The 19,738-nt window shown below is 45.4% G+C and overlaps 2 protein-coding genes across 3 annotated transcripts in view; one reads left to right on the forward strand and one right to left on the reverse strand.

Annotated features, from left to right (window-relative positions):
* Nucleotides 1-4,697: 4,697 nt before the first annotated feature.
* LOC117391464 (WD repeat-containing protein 7) overlaps nt 4,698-19,738 on the forward strand; it is a 57,084-nt gene continuing 42,043 nt past the window's right edge. The window contains exons 1-13 of one of the 2 annotated variants that reach the window (XM_033989283.2): nt 4,698-4,865; nt 5,097-5,268; nt 5,385-5,491; nt 5,833-5,911; nt 6,409-6,583; nt 9,559-9,635; nt 10,012-10,131; nt 10,776-10,921; nt 11,055-11,157; nt 13,312-13,456; nt 14,433-14,548; nt 14,702-14,834; nt 18,899-19,119. In XM_033989283.2, coding sequence (XP_033845174.1) covers nt 5,110-5,268; nt 5,385-5,491; nt 5,833-5,911; nt 6,409-6,583; nt 9,559-9,635; nt 10,012-10,131; nt 10,776-10,921; nt 11,055-11,157; nt 13,312-13,456; nt 14,433-14,548; nt 14,702-14,834; nt 18,899-19,119 — 1,581 coding nt within the window. In that variant the 5' untranslated portion in view covers nt 4,698-4,865; nt 5,097-5,109. The remainder of the gene's footprint in view (nt 4,866-5,096; nt 5,269-5,384; nt 5,492-5,832; nt 5,912-6,408; nt 6,584-9,558; nt 9,636-10,011; nt 10,132-10,775; nt 10,922-11,054; nt 11,158-13,311; nt 13,457-14,432; nt 14,549-14,701; nt 14,835-18,898; nt 19,120-19,738) is intronic. The other variant, XM_055231840.1, reaches the window with a different exon arrangement.
* Nucleotides 5,860-19,738, reverse strand: part of fech (ferrochelatase) — a 112,868-nt gene continuing 98,989 nt past the window's right edge. The window contains exon 12 of the mRNA XM_055231845.1: nt 5,860-5,869. The gene's annotated coding sequence lies outside the window, so the exon portion shown is untranslated. The remainder of the gene's footprint in view (nt 5,870-19,738) is intronic.

Consider the following 19,738-nt stretch of genomic DNA (forward strand, 5'->3'; position numbering starts at 1 on the left):
TGACGTAGCACGTAAAGGGGAAACAGCCAATCAGAGAGCGACAATCTAAGCCGGTCCCGCTCCCGCCCATCGTCGCACAAAAATACAGATTGACACGTATTTTAGGTTTAAGACCGAGTAGCTATTCAGTTATCGATTAATACGACGCACTAAGGATGTAAAAAGTATGTGGTTATAGTTAAGCGGCGTCACAGTTTCACAAAACCCGAATAGAAGGTTAAAATAATAGTGTCTCGAAAAACCCGTCCGGGAGACAGCGGTCAGCCAATCAGAAGATAGGGACTCTCGTTCTTCAAATAGTCCGCCCAAAATGAGAGCTTCTGATTGGTCTATGCTTATAAGCTTTTTTAGACAAGAAAACACTGCCACAATGGGATACGTTCTACAGAGAAATCAAAACTTATACCAAAATAAACCCCAAGTGTAAGAACACGCCACTGCAGCTTGTATAGTCAGCTCCTGTAGGTCTAAAATTAATGCATAGCAAAACATAAACAGGGCTAACCAGTGGTGGGTAGCTTACTCAAACATGTTCTCAACTGAGAGTACCCTTACTTCAAAGTTAAAGTTACTCACGTAAAATACAAAGCAACGGTCCAACAAACTACTTAAAAAGTTATATATGTATATTTTTTAAGTATTTGGGGATACTACTACTCAAGTAAACGTCATTATAAAATTAAATTAAAGCCGCAAGCTTTAAGGCAAGAGGCCTGTTTTATTTTGCCATTGGGCTGCACTTGTCAACAAACAAAGTCAAAAGACATTGGAAGCGCTGATGCATATAATGCAAAAACATGGCTATTTCCAGGCATCGCCATGGCAACACCGTGCAAAATACAAACCTGGCCCCCAGACATTTTTGACAGGGACAACCTGAAGAGTCACTGTGCCAAATTTCACATTCCTCAATGAAGCGAATAAGTCGTTATAAGACGTTGAAATGTACAAAAATTTGGAAATTTTCCCAATTAGGATAACATGGGCTCTTTCGCGCATCGCCATGGCAACCCAGTGAAAAATATGACATGGGTCTCATTGACTTTTTTGTCAGAATGACATGAAGAGTCATGGTGCCAAATTTCACATTATTCCATGAAACTAATATTGTTCCCATGAATAGGAACAATTGGGAGGTTTCCCATTAGGATAACATTGGCAGTTTGGCGCATCGCCATGGCAACACGGTGCAAAGACGACATAGGTCTGATTGACTTTATTGATTGGGATGACCCAATGGAATTTTGTTTCGTAACATTTGAGAAAACTAAATTTTCAGCCTTCCATACAAATTTATTTGTTATTCTGTAGGAGGCGCTGTCGCGCCAAATGTATTTCTTTCACAAACAGTAGAATAAGGCAGGAAAGTTTTGAATTGAGTTTGAATTTGAGCCAAATCGGACTTTGTATACGCAAACGGAAGCAAATTTTGAAAATTGCCAAAATTCCAATGGAATTTGTGGCGCACACAAACCGTGATAGGTAACCGTGGAAAATTAATTTCCACTGGCACGGTTGGCTTGGGGCCATCTTGGCATGGAACAGTTGGGAGGGGGGGGGGGCACCACCAGCCTGGGAGGGTTTCAATCACAAATGGTAGAGGCCACTTTTGGGCGTGACACAGGTCTAGCAAGATACACCCAAAGGCATGATGTAGACCTGCTGTAAAAGGCACTAGCATGCTGTGGATCCTCCAATGACTGTGGGGGGGGGGGGGGGGGGGGGGGCGTGACTAGCACCTAGTATCAAAACTAGACACTAATTTGAGCAAGTATCAATAATAAAAAAGTTACATTCACAGGACAGAAATAAATCTTTCCTGAATAACTTTAGAATGATCTTGAGCTGCATCATAACAAGACCACATAGACAAGTATACACCCATGGACCACAATGGAACCTGTATAACACAGCATGGTAATATAAAAAGTAGTAGAAAATCACATTCTACTGTACACTTAAAGATTGTTTTTTTAAATTATCATCATGGTATAGTCATCAGTATTGAGTATTGAGTCTATTCCTTACTATCAAAATTGAGTTTTAAATTTTAGTATCGTGACAACATTTATTCTGAGAGCGTTTGGTATTACTATGGTTTGACTGTATTTTGGTGAGGTGTTAGGCGAGTGTGGTGGGAGAGTCACTGTCTCTTTAGTCAGGTGATACTGATCATTACTACAGTATCCCTGCATACTGCATTTCTATTCAAGCCCAAACTACACCCAACAAAACAATAGATATGAACAGGTATGAAGATATCTCAAGGTGAGACACAAATTTCAGGAAATGAGACAGAAGATGGTGGCAAGAATAATAATGAGACGAGGTTTGATGGATAATATTCTGTTCAATATATTTCTCTTTTCCAATATAAGCAGCAACTGTACCAAATGATTATGCAAAATGGAAACAAAAAATCCTCCATCGGGATAAGACATCTTGTGGCATTTTGAACAAGCCACAGGGTGCTCTGCTGCATGTTCTCATTGTTCACAAAGACACAGAGTCATGTGATTAGAGACAGGGCCCCTGGTTATAATCTTTTAAAGAACTTGCCCCAAATAAAATACTCCATCCATCTTCTTCCACTTATCCAGAATCAGGTCGGGGCAGCAGTTTAAGCAGGGACTCCCAGGGTTCCCTCACCCCAGACACGTCCTCCAGCTCCTCCGGTGGGACCACAAGGTGTTCCCAGGCCAGCCGAGAGACATATTCCCTCCAGTGTGTCCTGGGTCTTACCCAGGGCCTCCTTACGGTGGGACATGCCCGGAACGTCCAGGGGGCATCTGGAACAGATGCCCGAGCCACCTCAGCTGGCTCCTCTCAAAGTGCAGCAGCTGCAGTTCTATCGAGCTCCTCCCATGTGGCCGAGCTCCTCACCCTATCTCTAAGGGAGCGCCCTGCCACCCTCTGGAGGAAACCCATTTCGGCTGCTTGTATCCATGATCTTGTCCTTTTTGTCATTACTCAAAGCTCACGACCATAGGCGAGGGTAGGAACGTAGATTGACTGATAAATCGATGGCTTCGCCTTTCAACTCAGCTCCTTCTTCACCACAACAGACCGATACAGGGACCGCATCACTGCAGACGCTGCACCGATCCACCTGTCAGTCTCACGTTCCGTCCTTCCCTCACTCATGAACAAAACCCCGAGATACTTGAACTCCTCCTCTTGAGGCAGAGACTCCTCACCCACCCGAAGAGGGCAAACCACCTTTTTCCGGTCGAGAACTATGGCCTCGGACAGTTCCTGATTCTCATTCCAGCTGCTTCATACTTGGCTGCAAGCCGTCCCAGTGCCTGCTGCAGGTCTTGTCTCGATGAAGCCATCAGGACAACATCATCTGCAAACAGCAGAGATCCTGTGGTTCCCGAACCGAACAAAGAAGATACTAAATAACTAAACTAATCATCTGCATCATACAAAGCCCCAGTGGTCTAGCAGACAAAGTACAACAGCCAGCTGCCTTTCACCTCATACAAAACAACCAGGTGCATTTTTATTTGCTCACTTTTTCAATAATTTAAATCACTTAATATGATTTTTATTATCATAGTAAATAAAAAGCAAATTATTATTCCCACAGTGCATCTGAACCCTGACTACTCGAAACTCGAGTTCAGGTTTGTCAGGATGTAAGCACTAAGAGGTGCTCACTGTGTCCAAAGCCCTGGCACAGTGGCGATACCCTGTATTCCCCGGAGCAGGGATAGAGCAGTACAAGACTTTTTAAAACAAATGGATTTTGATATTATCTTCCTGAATATAAACAATACAAATTTTTAATAAATGCCAGTTATAATTAACACATCAAATGTCTTCTTTCTAAGTCTGAAGGCCAAACCACATGCTTTTACTGACTGACTGGCTGTAGACCTCTCCTCCTCTCCACTCAAGCAACCCAAGCTCATCATTGAGGATTAGAATTGACTGAATCTCTTTATAGTTAAAGACTTTTTGTCAATAGAACCCTCCCCTGTTGTCTATCTTTACATGTCTTTCATTTTGTGTATATTTCTTTACCGTTTCTGGAGTCGAGATGTCTGAATTTTTAAGTCCTCCCCAGATCTCTCCTGTGCTGCAGTGAAGGCAGAAGCACATTTGTACAGGGATGACCTTAAAGCTGTAGGTCGAGGTACTCTCCTGCTTCCAGCTGCAGCCTCATCACCCAGTGCTGCAGACTCTGCTCCTCTTCTCATCCACAAAGCATCTATTACTGATCAGACATCACAGTGACATGGGAGAATCTCTTCATTGGGAGAATCTCTTCATTGGCATATGTGAGAGGATACAATAGTTTATCGATAAACCAATCACGAGGCTTCCCATCTGCTCCTAAAGACACTGTCATGTTGACACCTTTCTTTAGGGACACTAAGCATCAGACGTATTCTTCTTTTCCCATTATAAGTCTGACAGTGGCAGCAGATGTGCCATGTGTAGTCCTGTCTCCCAGCTCCTGCTGTTCTGTTCGCTGCATGAGCTCTCTCTTCTCCGATTTACGTATTCAGAAAAAGACAATCACTTCAGGCTTTAAAATTCCATTTCTCGGATGTGGGCTTATTTCGGCTCCAAATATCTTAAGTAGAGTATATTTTTGTCCGAGGGGCTCAAACACGTCTCCGTAGATCTACCGTCTCCATCCGCCATCTTTACTCCGCTGTTTAGGAAGTGACGTCAGGTCGAGCCCCGCACACCGGAAGTGAGTGATCGGCTGATCACTATCCGCTCTGTTCTGTTCTCCTCTTCTGTTCTGTAGGACCAAGGCCACATCAGAACCCCCAAGCCCGGCTACGTGAGGACGGGTTTGTCTCACAGTGCGCTGGCATAAAGTATGTCCCATTAATACTCTGTTTAAGGTAAGAATCTTTTCATTTGGTGTGTGTTTGAGGTGAAGCTGCGAAGCTAACGTTGATGCGACATAATTCATTTGTACATCTGCGGTCTGCTGTGTCTGGTGCTGGGCCGTACGTTGTTTATGTGTTTCTCTGTCGTCCATATATATAGTCTATGGTCCTTCACTAAAACTTCAGTTCTGAGTGATGCTCTCACTAGTTCTAGTCTAATCTCAGGCCGTGTCGTTTCTCCAGCGTCTTGTTGGAGATGTCGGGGAACAACCTTGTGCTGCCCATCGTGCTGTGGGGGCGCACGGCGCCTACCCACTGCATCAGCAGCCTGCTGGTGCTGGACGACTGCAGCGCAGTCATCACGGGCTGCCACGATGGACAGATTTGCCTGTGGGATATGACCCCGGAGCTGCAGGTACAGTCTGTTACACTATGCCCTTGTGGGTTTCTGCAGATGTCCTGCTCCTGTGTGGAAATGTGCAAATGTGAAAGAGCACACACCTCTCATACTGTCCCTGCTCCTCTCCACAGATGTGTCCCAGAGCCATGCTCTTTGGACACACTTCATCCATCACCTGTTTGGCCAAAGCCAGCGCCTGTGCAGACAAGCAGTACATCGTGAGCGCCTCAGAGAACGGGTGTGTGACAGGGTCTAACAGGGTCTAACAGGGTCCAACAGGGTCAGTGTTACATCTGTGTGACAGGGTCTGAGTGACAGGGTCATTGTACACCTGTGTGACAGTCTGTCTGTCTGACAGGGTGTTATTTTATGTGTGATGGGGTCTGACAGGGTCAGTGTTACACCTGTGTGACAGCATCTCATAGGGTCAAAGTTACATCTTTCTGACAGGGTCATTATCAACAAATAAAGGTTTAAGTATAGTGACTGAAGGCTTCTAAATAGAAGCTGTTTACAAATAAACAGTACTATTGATGAAAATCAGAAATTACGATTTTTCTTTTTTTTGCTGGTGTGTAGAGAGATGTGTCTATGGGATGTGAATGACGGCAGGTGCATTGAGTTCACCAAGTTGGCTTGTGCCCACGCTGACATCCAGGTAAAACATTTATCATTAAACTAAACTACATCAGTTTACACCATTTACCATGCATAAGAAACGTTTGTAAGCTTTTGTTGGAGATGTCGGGGAACAACCTTGTGCTGCCCATTGTGCTGTGGGGGCGCATGGCGGTGGAATAATAATACTTGGCAAATACCAAACATAGTTTTACACCAGTCAAGCAGTTTGTGAAGAAAAGTTGAAATATACAGAAATCCTAAAGTATGTTGAGGACATCCAAACAAACAAACAAACCATCCAGACCATAGTGTGGATCCGGTCAAAGTTATCAGAGTGCCCGAATTCTGTATTAAATATCATTAGTCTGCGTTAGAGTCTACCTTAACCATAGAGTCCATGGGCTATTATGAACTAAAGGAGATGCCAAAGCAAAAAAAAAGGGCATAATGTAAGCTTTTTAAACTGCTGTCCTCACCTTATGATTATCCTGCTACACAGTGTCTCAAATATGTACATATATGTACTTATCCCAGTTCTACCAGTTCACCATCGGGACACAGAAGGAGGGCCGGCTGCTGTGTAATGGGCACTACCCGGAGATCCTGGTGCTGGATGCCACCAGCCTGGAGGTGCTCTACTCCCTGGTGTCCAAGATCTCCCCCGACTGGATCAGTGCCATGAGCATCATCCGCTCTCACCGTACACAGGGTAAGTCCCCCCTCCCTCTCTACCTCTCTTTTGTGGAGGAAAAATCTCCCTCCCATTCCTCTGCTGTGGAGAACCTGGGCATTTCCATTAGTGACTGGGCCGAAGAACTTGCTACATTACAAAAGAAATCTGCTATGTAACAATATTAATTTTAGCTGCTCCCATCTGTTTTAATTATTATGGGCCTATATAATGCTGTGATGTCATCTGAATTCCAGCAATAGAAGATACTAGATTTACTGTTTTTGAAAGAAATAACCAAACTTTATTATCCAGATCCATCAATGTTGTATCTTATCGTTTTTACAATTAGGATCCACAAAGTTTTCATTTCTTAAGAATCATGTCTGTGGGGTTGAATAATAGCACAACTTTTTTTTTTTTTGTTCAATTGTGCTCATTAAGAAGACACTGAACTTGGTTTCAGTTTTTGCTTCATGTGGATAGGCCCAGTAATTACAGATGTATTATGGTAGACTTCTACTGCTACTGCAGCCTGGTTTATGGTTCACCTTCTAACTCCTCAATAGACTCCAGTACATTTATAACTCTGCCACCTCCTCAGCCATACCTCCTCCTGTGAACATATCACCCCTGTGCCCTCCACTGGCTCCCCATCCTCCAGTGCATCCAATTTAAGGTCCTCATGATTGTATACAAGTCCTTCCATAGCCTGGCCCCCACCTGCCTCTCTAAGCTTCTCCACCATCACACACCCACCCGTGCACTCCGATCAGGTGATGCCAACCTCTTGTCTGCCCCCATCAGGACTAAACCTAAGACCTGGGGGGACAGGACCATCTCCACTGCTGCCCCCACCTTCTGGAACTCCCTGCCCAAACACATCAGAGACTCATCCATACTCACCATCTTCAAAAAAGACGATGCCTTGAAAACTCACCAAGTAAAAAATGACGTGGTCACAAATATTTGAAATCCGGCTTGACATACTGAACAAAAAAGCCAATGAGGACGTGCCTCTATCTGCAACCATGTTACCTTTGTAACATAAGAAGTCAGTGAAATACACAGGGTTCAGACTACTGAAGTTTGTTGTAGACTAAATAGATACTCTACCCAGAAGACGGACTCATCCAAAAGCACAATAGAAAATGATGAAACCGTGGTGCCCACTTAAAAAGTCAAAATACATTACTCTAATGGAAGAAGACTCCAAACCTTTTTCAACATACAAAGATGAAACTTGGCATGAAAATAGCTAATGTCATGACAAGTAAAAAAAGTCTATTATGACCCCATCTTAAACCCAACAGGAAGTCGGCCATATTGGACGGAACCCCATCTCTTACTTTTAACGTGGAAATGGAAATCTTTCAAAAATGCTTGAAAATTGCACACACTATTATGTATTATATTAATATTATATATTATATTATTGTTTAGATTTGTTATGAATTCTAAAATGTGAGTGTGGCTAATCTACAAATCAGTGGGAATTTTTAAAAGCATAAAAACATGCGCATTTCTCACAGGTGATGTTGAATTGAATTGGTCCCACTGAAACTTTTGTGTGCACTGATGACCTGAACACATCAATGTACAAGTTATTTAGCTATGATATAAAACTGCTCTACAGCGCTACCTTGAATTTTTGAATGGGACCCAAAAAATGACTTTGTTACAAACATTTCAAATTTGGCATGGACATCTGTATTGCCATGTTGAACAAAAAAGTCAATGAGTCTATTGTTGGCCATATTGGATTAAACCCGGGAATGACAAAAGTGCACACCCTCGCATTCAGGACATCTCCTCGCACAGTTTTCATCACAAACACTTCAAATTTGGCCAAATCCCACTAAACCCATGTGTGATTAAAGATTATCAATTACATTTTGATTATGACTTTGGGTGTGGTCAGGGTGAATTTTGAACAAAATCGCAAATTTTGGAATATTTAAAAAAAATATTTCTTTTTCACACATTTTTTGTTGGGAAAACGCTAATACAGCGTTTATGCACATTTGTGAGCTGAACGCAATGATATGCAAATCTAGGCACTCTCTCACAAAATGGCTCTCTAGCGCCCTCTTCAAATTTCATTTTCAAAAATTCATAGAAGACAACCGATTTGTCGTGGACTTGTGAAAAAATTCACAGAGGCCTGTGAGGTGATGGGGCACAATGTGAGAAAGTCACATGACTGTAGCTTTTATGGTTTAGGAGGAAAAACAATGGTTGGAAAAAAAAAAATCCATTATTATTTTGTGGCCGGATTGAAGCCACTTTTGACCCCCTGAACTTTAACAAAAAGTCAATTTTATTGGATCCAAAATTCAAGGTTGGTGAAAAATGTATAATTTTGATGTTCAAAAAAATTAATGTATCAAAATGACTCAATAGCGCCACCTCAAAAATCAAAATATCATAATACAGCAATGAGAGACCATTTTTATCGTAGACAAATGAAATTTGGTACAAACATAGAAAACATCAAGACTAGTAAAAAAAAAATTATATTATGGGTCCATCCTAAACCCTAAAGGAAGTTGGCCATTGTGGGCAGAACCCAATTTTTTCAAAATTTTTACTCTTACATTTGAATTTTTTACGCCATGGATTGTCATTCAAGAAACATGAAAATTGGTCAAAATGAACTAGACCCACGAGGGATTATAGGGAACTCTCTTGCATTTTGCCAAGTTATAAAATGTGGGTGTGGCCAGCCTGCAAAGAAAAAAAGCAAATTTTTTGAAATATTAAATTGCACGTGAATAAAGACATACCTCTATTTCCAACCATTCAGAAGTGAAAATGTTAGAAATGCTCTCATTGGAATGAATGGAGTAGTATTACATAGACGCTGATATTGTGGGGAGGGGCAATGTACGCAGGTTCGAGAGACACTAACTTCGTAGAGGCGTGAATCTCCCAGTCACAAGGGGTGGGGAGAGCCTTTAGCACTGCTTGCAGTTTGAATTAGTATTGAAGTCCTTTTGGTATATGCTCCTCAGAGGACACGGTGGTGGCTGTGTCGGTGACTGGCATCTTGAAGGTGTGGATCATTACAGCGGAGGTCAGCAGGATGCAGGTAAACCATGACTGCACTACTGTTACTTTACAGTTTATTACCAAGAAAAACATGCTCTCTTATTGATGTCATTCTTACTTGGCCTGATGGTATCATGTGCTTGCCTCCATGGAGTTATATAATAATAATGCTATACAGTGGAGCATTCCAGACAAAGCATTAACTTCTCCATGATGACAAGCAGGTAGCAGATTCCCCACCAAAAAGTTTCACAGTGCACCTTTTAAAATGCATTCTTTTCACAAATAACTGCTTGTGCAACAGCACAGTACACATCTCCACAACCTCCCTAGCTCTGTGGAGGAGAAGGGAGAGGAGGTCTTTAGGTCTGACCCAGGCCTGACCCAGGTCTGACCCAGGTCTGGTTTGTGTTCAGGACCTGGATCCAGTGTTTGAGGAGGAGTCCAAACCTATCCACGTGCAGAGCTGTCAAAGCATTTCCTTCTGTAACTTCACCCAGAACAGCCTGTTGGTGGTCTGCTCCAAGTACTGGAGGGTGAGTCTTACATGCTCCGAGCAGGTAACAAAAAGTCCTTTCACTTTAAAAATGTAGTCATCGTTAGTTCCAAGGTCAGTTTTGTATCTAGTTTAATATTCTAGAAGCATTACCGATCTGTGCCCCTAAATATGAAATAAACATGTTAAAATCAATTACTGATTTTACTGATGAGAATTGTACCATAATAATAACAATGGCTTACACTTGTAATGCACTTTACAGGCTTGTCAAAGCCTCTCAAAGCACTACACTATAGTCATTATTCATTCATTTCCACACTTGGTGATGGTAAGCTACTATTGTAGCCACAGCTGCCCTGGGGCAGACTGACGGAAGCGAGGCTGCCAATCTGCGCCATCGGCCCCTCTGACCACCACCTGTCTTTCGCACACACCACCTGCCTGAGTGAAGTGTCTTGCCTCAACGACACGACGACAGAACTTGGTCCAAGCGGGACTCGATCCTCCGACCTTCGGGTTGGGGGACCACTGAGCCACTGTCGCCCACATTGTAATGTGGCTTTAATGAGATCAAGCCCATATACCATTCTATAATGGTCACTACTGTCCCTATGACGTTGTCAGATCTTAGAACAAACCAGTATTAGGTAACTAGTGGGGTTACATGTCTATGTGGTGCAGGTGCTGGATGCAGCCGACTACTCCCTGCTCTGCTCTGTACCCTGTGAGACTGACCAGTCCTGGACTGGAGGAGACTTCATCTCTGCAGACAAGGTCATCGTGTGGACCGAGGATGGCTGCAGCTACATCTACAAGCTGCCCCCCAGGTCTGATCTACTTTGGTTTAAGTTATACTGTTTTTTTACTACCTTCTTAGACTTGGATTTAGATCACAATTGAATCTCAAATATAACTACAGAGTTGCCTGTTACTGAAAGTGTCCATGCACCCTACCTGCAGCTGCCTGTCTGCGAGTGAACATTTCCGCAGTGACGTGGGGAAGACCAAAGAGGGCGCTGTTCCCCCTCTAATCTACAAGGTCTCAGAGCAGCCTGACAAGAAGGTGAGGGTCTCCTCCTCTTTCTCTACTTAAAGTTCAAACAGCTGATAGAGATAAACCTGTTCCATGACAAAGTCCCATGATATCCACACCACGTATCCATTTGGGCCACCGTAAAAACCTAACCCCCAGATCAATTATGCACATGCAAATTCATATTCTATATTTGTCATATTTTAAAATAACTTTTCACAATAGACATCAAATTGATAAATTTATATGTGCAGTCTGTGTATATTCTTTATTGCCACTACTGACCACTTAAATCTGGGCTTTTAGGCTGACTTATCTCACCTTGATGCCCAGTGTAGTACTTGTACTAGTAACATCAGCATGTATGGCACTGCTGACAGTGTTGCTGCTGACTCTATTCTAGCTGATAGTGCCTTGGCCTGAAATCTTCAAACCATCTTATGAGTTATGGGTCCACCTCCAGTGCTCGTCTGTGTTTTTAAAGTCACCTTTCCCACACTTCTGATCATTTTAAAGTTCATATGAGAGGTTTTCACATGTTTGCATGATTAAAAATGTCAAGGAAGTTAAATACCTGTGAGTCATATTAGACCCTAGCCTTAATTTTAAAAAACATATTAAGAAGGTTTGTAATGTCTTGAAATTCAACATCGCTAACTTCCAACACATTAGAAGCTCATTATCATTAGAAGCAGCAAAATTTTATCTCAATGCTATGATTATATCTCACATTTTGTATTGTATTTCCTCATGGTCTCAAGCCAAAATAACAGTACTAAATCCTCTTAGATCATTGCATAATCAGCCGTTGAAAATCCTCCAGACGTTACCATCATTGCTACATATTGGACAAATTTAAAATATTAAGCTTTGACAACTTGATCAGGTACTCTGATATTCGCCTGGTACATAAAATCTTGCATGGCGCTGCCCCACCCCCACTAAAGACCTATATATCAGTGTGTTTATGTTGCACTTTTTCACCGAAGCAAGTTCCTATTTTGTGAACTGTGTTCACAGACTATGGCAATGAAAGTCTTCTGATGTACAGCCTCGCTCTCAACTAACAAGCAGAGTGTTAAGGTCCGTGTCTAGGGGTGTCTGCAATGTTCCTACAAGTCCGTTTTCTCTCAATCTGCCTTCTCTTTTAAAGCCATCAAGGAATGGAACGGGCTTCCAGAAAATCTTAAGAACATAGCAGATTATCACAGCTTTTCATGGGCTGTTAAAAACTGGCTTCTTGACCATCAGTCCTGCTCACACTAACAATACCAAATGTTACCCTCGTGGGTACCATCTGATGGCCACTAGATTACCAGATCATGAGTGTTATAGTACTGTCTTAGTGTCATATTACTGTCTTGTTTACATTTATAATACCAATAAGGTACAGAGCTATCAGATGCTGCCCTCGTGGGTATCATCTGATAGCGACTACACTGTATTTATTCTGATATTTGTTGCATTTTCTTCTCTATGTCTTGCACTTTAATAACTTGTAGTTTGCACTATGTATTGAAAATTTTGCACACTTGTACATTGTCTTTTGTATTGCACTTTTTATATGTGAATTGTTTTTTAATGTTTGTGACACCCAGGACTACGGATGGAAAATAGCATTTTGCTAAATCTCGTGCAGCCATCTATTTAATGTATCTGCACATTGTCCTTCAAATAAATAAATAAATAAAATAAGTTTGTAATTCTGACTTGGTTTGGTGGGATAGTAATATTATAATATATTATAATATAGTCAATATTTATCATACTTTATAATTACAGGAAGTAGAGTCGTCAATACTCAAAATTCCATCCTAAGTGTAGGGACAGTTTATGTGGAAGGAGCACTGTTTGATGTTTATTTAATAAAATGAAGATGTATTTATATTTTTATTTATCAAATGAAAACATTCAAAACAGATTAGATTACCAGTACATGGGTGATGGCCCTTGTTTACAATGTGGTTGCTTGATAAAATCCAGTTACCTGCATATGCCAATAAGTACAATTTAAAACACCTAGGCAAGATTTTTACTAAAAGTCCTAAATGTAATGATGTTAACCACTTTTAGTGAAATATGCAGTCTTTAACCCTCTTGATCGGTAGCAGGTACAATTGGTAGGACCCTCTAACTGACAGTTCAGTACTCATCTCTTGCCTGTCTCTGCTCCTCTGCCCACAGCTGCTCATCTGTCCCCCAGTCACATGCTTTTTCTTCAGCCGCAGGGAGCCCTTCCACAAGCTGCTGCTCCAGGGGGACTCTGGGGGCCGCCTGTCCCTGTGGAGCATCCCGGACAGGTCACCACCCCCACAGCCCTCCACACCCGGTCAGTGTGCTCACATTACTCTGCTGACGTCTGTTAGTGTTTTCAGATGTATTGAGTGAATCCATGTGAATGTACACACTCAAATAGTGCCGTGACAGTTTTGAATCGATAATTTGATGTAACTTCTCTGTGCTTTTAAGGCTCCTGGATGGAACCAGTTGAGCTTACATGCATCAGTTGTTAAAGCAAACCTATTCTGCAGAATGGACTTTTCAGAGCTTTATATCGTTATAGTTGTTTCCCCTTCTCAAGTCCCCTCTTGAAGTTGTATTTGGAGTGATTCATGCATGTTTGAGTAATCTTTATTCTCCTGCATTCAAGATGTCATTGCTATGATCTACCCGTTTTTTCTGCCACCATTACACGCCCACTATGATGTACTTTGTGCTCAAATTAAATTTTCAGCTCCCATTGGGCACTGCAGTTTTCTAATGCAGAATTCAGCTGACTTTTTTCTTTTATTAAGTTGTTTTAGATGAATATTATGATTTCAGATGTGCAAATTTATAACATCATGATCCACGGGTGTCATAGATTATAACTATATAGCAGACACAAGCGCAATATGTCTTTAATAAATAATAATAGCATTATTCATTCACTCCAAGCTCAGTGCAGGTAAACTACTATTCTAGTGACAGCTGCAGTGAGTGTAAGTAACTTTACTTACCTTACTCCAACCACCACCAATCACTTATACACACATTTATACTAGGCAAGGTGTGTGAAGTGTCATGCCTAAGGACACACAAGTATGCCCTAGAGTCACTGCTAACCTACAATGGCAACTGATATCTTGTAGCTCCTGAGATCAGAGGGACCAGGCAGTGAAGGGTGGTATCGCCTCTGGGTGTTACATAGTGGGATATCTCTGTCTTTTGGGGTTATATAGTGGGGTTGTCTCTGTTCTATATGTGTTACACAGATGTATTGTCTCCATCCCTGTCCTCGGCTGAGATGTGTGTTTTGTCCACAGAGCTGCCAGTGTCTTCCAGCCTCACTCTGCAGGAATCCTTTGACCGCCTGCTGCCTGTGTCGTCTGGGATCATCGACCAGCTCAGCGTTCTGCCCGGCAAAGACCAGCCCATCAAGGTCTGCCCGTGCCCTCCTGTCAGGCTGCTCCTGCCCCTTGTCAGACTGCCCCAGTTCCTACTCTTGTAGAACCAGGGGCAGACTGTCCTCATGTCAGAGTGCCCCTGTCACAAAGGCCGGTTAAATTAACCCTTTGTGGTGTCTGTGTTGCAGGTGACAGCAAGCGTGTACATCCCGGCTCAGGGGCGGCTGGTGTGTGGGCGCGAGGACGGCAGCATCATCCTGGTCCCTGCCACACAGACTGCTATCGTCCAGCTGCTGCAAGGGGAGCACATGCTGCGCAGAGGTGAGTGCAAAGGTTAGAGGTCAGTGCAAGGGTTAGAGGTCAGCTTAAGTGTCAGTTCAGGGGTCAGTGGTGATGAGTAAGTAGTGGTACAGCACAACTCACAGTAACAAGGTCCCAGGTTTCTCCTGGGTTTGGTTAGTAATTGTGATTATCAGTTCATAGTGTAATCATACGAACACAAATACAGTGAGTATGGCTATTTTAAAAGGATTACACATTGTTTTATCTAACTGTGACGGCAACATTAACTTTACTTGATCATTCAGAAAATGTGGTTCTATTGATCCCTCCAGAAAGTGCTTCTGAAAGCACTGAATGTTCTCTTTGCACTTATACATTCTGTACTTTCAGCACCGTTCTCAGGCTGTTATCTGGGATTTATAGAACCGTAGTTATTGTTCATGAAGCTGGTGCTATGTCTGAGAAAGGGTGATGTACTAGACAGTGTGAATGAACAAAGGTTAAAGATTCCACTGTTGTTTAGTTATCATATAATGCTCAGGCTCTATAAATCCTTCCATCCATCCATCCATTTTCTTCCGCTTATCCGGGGCCGGGTCGCGGGGGCAGCAGTCTAAGCAGGGACTCCCAAACTTCCCTCACCCCGGACACGTCCTCCAGCTCCTCCGGTGGGACCCCAAGGCGTTCCCAGGCCAGAGAGACATAGTCCCTCCAGCGTGTCCTGGGTCTTCCCCGGGGCCTCCTCCCGGTGGGACATGCCCAGAACACCTCCCTAGGGAGGCGTCCAGGAGGCATCCTGAGCAGATGCCCGAGCCACCTCAGCTGGTTCCTCTCAACGTGTAGGAGCAGCGGCTCTACTCCGAGCTCCTCCTGTGTGACCGAGCTCCTCACCCTATCCCTAAAGGGTGCGCCCAGCCACTCTGCGGAGGAAACCCATTTCGGCCGCTTGTATCCGCGACCTTGTCCTTTCGGTCATTACCCAGAGCTCATGACCATAGGTGAGGGTAGGAACGTAGATTGAGGTAAATCGAGAGCTTCGCCTTTGGGCTCAGCTCCTTCTTCACCACAATGGACCGATACAGCGACCGCATCACTGCAGACGCTGCACCGATCTGTCAATCTCCCGCTCCATCCTTCCCTCACTCGTGAACAAGACCCCGAGATACTTGAACTCCTCCACTTGGGGCAGAGACTCACCACCCACCCGGAGAGAGCAAACCACCTTTTTCCGGTCGAGAACCATGGCCTCGGATTTGGAGGAGCTGATTCTCATCCCAGCCACTTCACACTCGGCTGCAAACCACCCCAGTGCTGCAGGTCCTGGCTCGAAGAAGCCATCAGGACAACATCATCTGCAATCAGCAGAGATGAAATCCTGTGGTTCCCAAACCAGACCCCCTCCGGCCCCTGGCTGCGCCTAGAAATTCTGTCCATAAATATAATGAACAGAACCGGTGACAAAGGGCAGCCCTGGCGGAGTCCAACATGCACCGGGAACAGGTCTGACTTACTGCCGGCAATGCGAACACAGCTCCTGCTCCGGTCATACAGGGACCGGACAGCCCTTAGCAAAGAGCCCCGGACCCCATACTCCCAGAGCACCCCCCAAAGGCCACCACGAGGGACACGGTCGAATGCCTTCTCCAGATCCACAAAACACATGTGGACTGGTTGGGCATACTCCCATGAGCCCTTGAGGACCCGATGGAGAGTATAGAGCTGGTCCAGTGTTCCACGACTGGGACGAAAACCACACTGCTCCTCCTGAATCCGAGGTTCGACTATCGGTCGGATTCTCCTCTCCAGTACCCTGGAATAGACCTTACCGGGAAGGCTGAGGAGTGTGATTCCCCTGTAATTGGAACACACCCTCCGGTCCCCCTTTTTATACAGAGGGACCACCACCCCGGTCTGCCACTCCACAGGTACTGTCCCCGACCGCCACGCGATGTTGCAGAGACGTGTCAGCCAAGACAGCCCCACAACATCCACTTGAGGTACTCAGGACGGATCTCGTCCACCCCCGGAGCCTTGCCACCGAGGAGCTTGCCAACCACCTCAGTGACTTCAGCCAGGGTGATGGATGAGTCCGCCTCCGGGTCCCCAGTTTCTGCTTCCTCCTCGGAAGACGTGACAGTGGGATTGAGGAGATCCTCAAAGTATTCCTTCCACCACCCGACAACATCCCCGGTCGAGGTCAGCAACTCTCCACCCGCACTGTAAACACTGTTGGTGAAGCACTGCTTCCCCCTCCTGAGGCGTCGGACAGTTTGCCAGAATCTCTTTGAGGCCGTCCGATAGTCCTCCTCCATGGCCTCCCCGAACTCCTCCCAACCCCGAGTTTTTGCCTCTGTGACTGCCCGAGCTGCGGCACGCTTGGCCCGCCGGTACTCATCAGCTGCCATAGGAGTCCCACGAGCCAACAAGGCTCGATAGGACTCCTTCTTCAGCTTGACGGCATCCCTTACTTCCGGTGTCCACCACCGGGTTCGGGGATTGCCGCCGCGACAAGCACCACAGACCTTACGTCCACAGCTACGAGCAGCCGCACCGACAATAGAGGTGGAGAACATGGCCCACTCGGAGTCCATGTCTCCAACCTCCCCCGGGATCAGGGAGAAGCTCTCCTGGAGGTGGGAGTTGAAGACCCCCCTGACAGAGGGCTCCGCCAGACGTTCCCAGCAGACCCTCACAATGCGCTTGGGCCTGCCAGGTCTGTCCGGCTTCCTCCTCCGCCAGCGGATCCAACTCACCACCAGGTGGTGATCAGTTGACAGCTCAGCCCCTCTCTTCACCCGAGTGTCCAAGACACGCGGTCGGAGGTCAGATGACACGACAACAAAGTCGATCATCGACCTCCGACCTAGAGTGTCCTGGTGCCACGTGCACCGATGGACACCCTTGTGCTCGAACATGGTGTTTGTTATGGACAAGCTGTGACTAGCACAGAAGTCCAATAACAAAACACCGCTCGGGTTCAGATCGGGGAGGCCGTTCCTCCCAATCACGCCCCTCCAAGTGTCACTGTCATTACCCACATGGGCGTTGAAGTCCCCCAGGAGAACAACGGAGTCCCGGTTGGTGCACTGTCTAGTACCCCTCCCAGGGACTCCAAGAAGGCCGGGTACTCTGCACTGCTGCTTGGCCCGTAGGCCGACACAACAGTGAGAGACCTGTCCCTCTCGTTCACCGGAGTGAACCCCAACACGCAGCGGCTGAGCTGTGGGGCAATGAGCAAGCCCACACCAGCTCGCCGCCGCTCCCCGCGGGCAATGCCAGAGAAATGGAGAGTCCAACCCCTCTCAAGAAGTTGGGTTCCAGAGCCCAAGCTGTGCGTGGAGGTGAGGCCGACTATATCTAGCCGGTAACGCTCAACCTCCCGCACAAGCTCAGGCTCCTTCCCCCCCAGCGAGGTGACATTCCATGTCCCCAGAGCTAGTCTCCATGTCCGGAGATCCGGTCGTCGAGGTCCCCGCCTTCGACTGACGCCCAGATCTCTCTGCATCCACCCGGCATGACTCCTCCCGCAGGTGGTGGGTCCACGGGAGGACGGCCCCACGTCGTTCCTTCGGGCTGGGCCCGACCGGGCCCCGTGGGGAAAGGCCCGGCCACCAGGCGCTCGCTGCCGAGCACCCACCCCAGGCCTGGCTCCAGGGTGGGGCCCCGGTAACGCCAGTCCGGGCGACGTAACTGGCCTTGTTCTTTTCTTCTTCATGTAGGGCTTCTGAACCACTCTTAGTCAGACCCGTCTCCCAGGACCTGTTTGCCATGAGTGACCCTACCAGGGGCATGAAGCCCCCGACAACATAGCTCCCAGGATCATTCGGGTGCTCAAACCCTTCCACCACGTTAAGGTGGCGGTTCGGGGAGGGGCTCTATTAATCCTATATAATGCAAATGCAGGATTTCTGTTTTGGTTGAAAAAAACCTATCGTACATCAGATCACTACTTCTTATGTGCTTATGGTCCATCTTATTTTCTATTTTTGTGTGGCAGAATGAAATAAAATGAAAGTTTAATTCAAACATAAACATAATAGTCACAGGTTGATATAAATAACCACCTGCCTTGACACATGACTGACTGTAACTGCATACTACAGGCTGGCCCCCTCACCGCACACTGCGTGGGCACAGGAACAAGGTGACCTGTGTGCTGTACCCATACCAGGTGTCGCCCCGCTACGACCAGCGTGCCCTAGTGTCCGGAGGAGTGGACTTCTCTGTCATTGTGTGGGACATCTTCACTGGAGAGATGAAGCACATCTTCTGCGTTCATGGAGGAGAGATCACCCAGCTGCTGGTGCCTCCTGAGAACTGCAGTGTAAGACCATAATGGGGAGGCCTGAGAGAACAGGGCTTCTGCTAGGAAAACTGAGACTAATTAAGCTTAAAAATGCATACAAGTGTACCCATTTATATTTTGAAACTATTATTACATTTTTAATACATACATTTGAATACATAACAAGTATTGTCATGTATTGACTTGAGGACAATTTCAAGCAGACGTGTGTCACCATAGTAGTCTTAATGCAGAGGTGCCCAAAATTATTTTAAGGTGCACATCTCAAACCATATTTGAAGCGGAGGGCCACAGACCGGTGATCAGTGCAGTGCAATGCTTTATGCACAGCTTTAACAGAGCCGCTGTATATTAATAAGGCTTAAAACACAGAAATAGTTTAATTCGCTCTTAAAAGTACTGCTTATGATCAATTGGGCCAGTTCAGCAGGAGGCCTGAGGGCTGCATTTGGTCCCCGGGCCATAGTTTGGACACTCCTCTTTTAATGTGTTGAAATATATTTGTACACTGCCAGTTGTTTGGCTCCTAGAGCAAATGTTTCCCCAGCTAAGATCAAGCTCAAACCGCATCACTAGAGGAGCCTCAAGAGGAGACTGTCTGATCCCATTCAGAAAGACAGCATTTGGTCAATCAGCC

The sequence above is a fragment of the Periophthalmus magnuspinnatus genome, chromosome 23 (assembly GCF_009829125.3).
Source record: "Periophthalmus magnuspinnatus isolate fPerMag1 chromosome 23, fPerMag1.2.pri, whole genome shotgun sequence".
Lineage (NCBI taxonomy): Eukaryota > Metazoa > Chordata > Actinopteri > Gobiiformes > Gobiidae > Periophthalmus > Periophthalmus magnuspinnatus.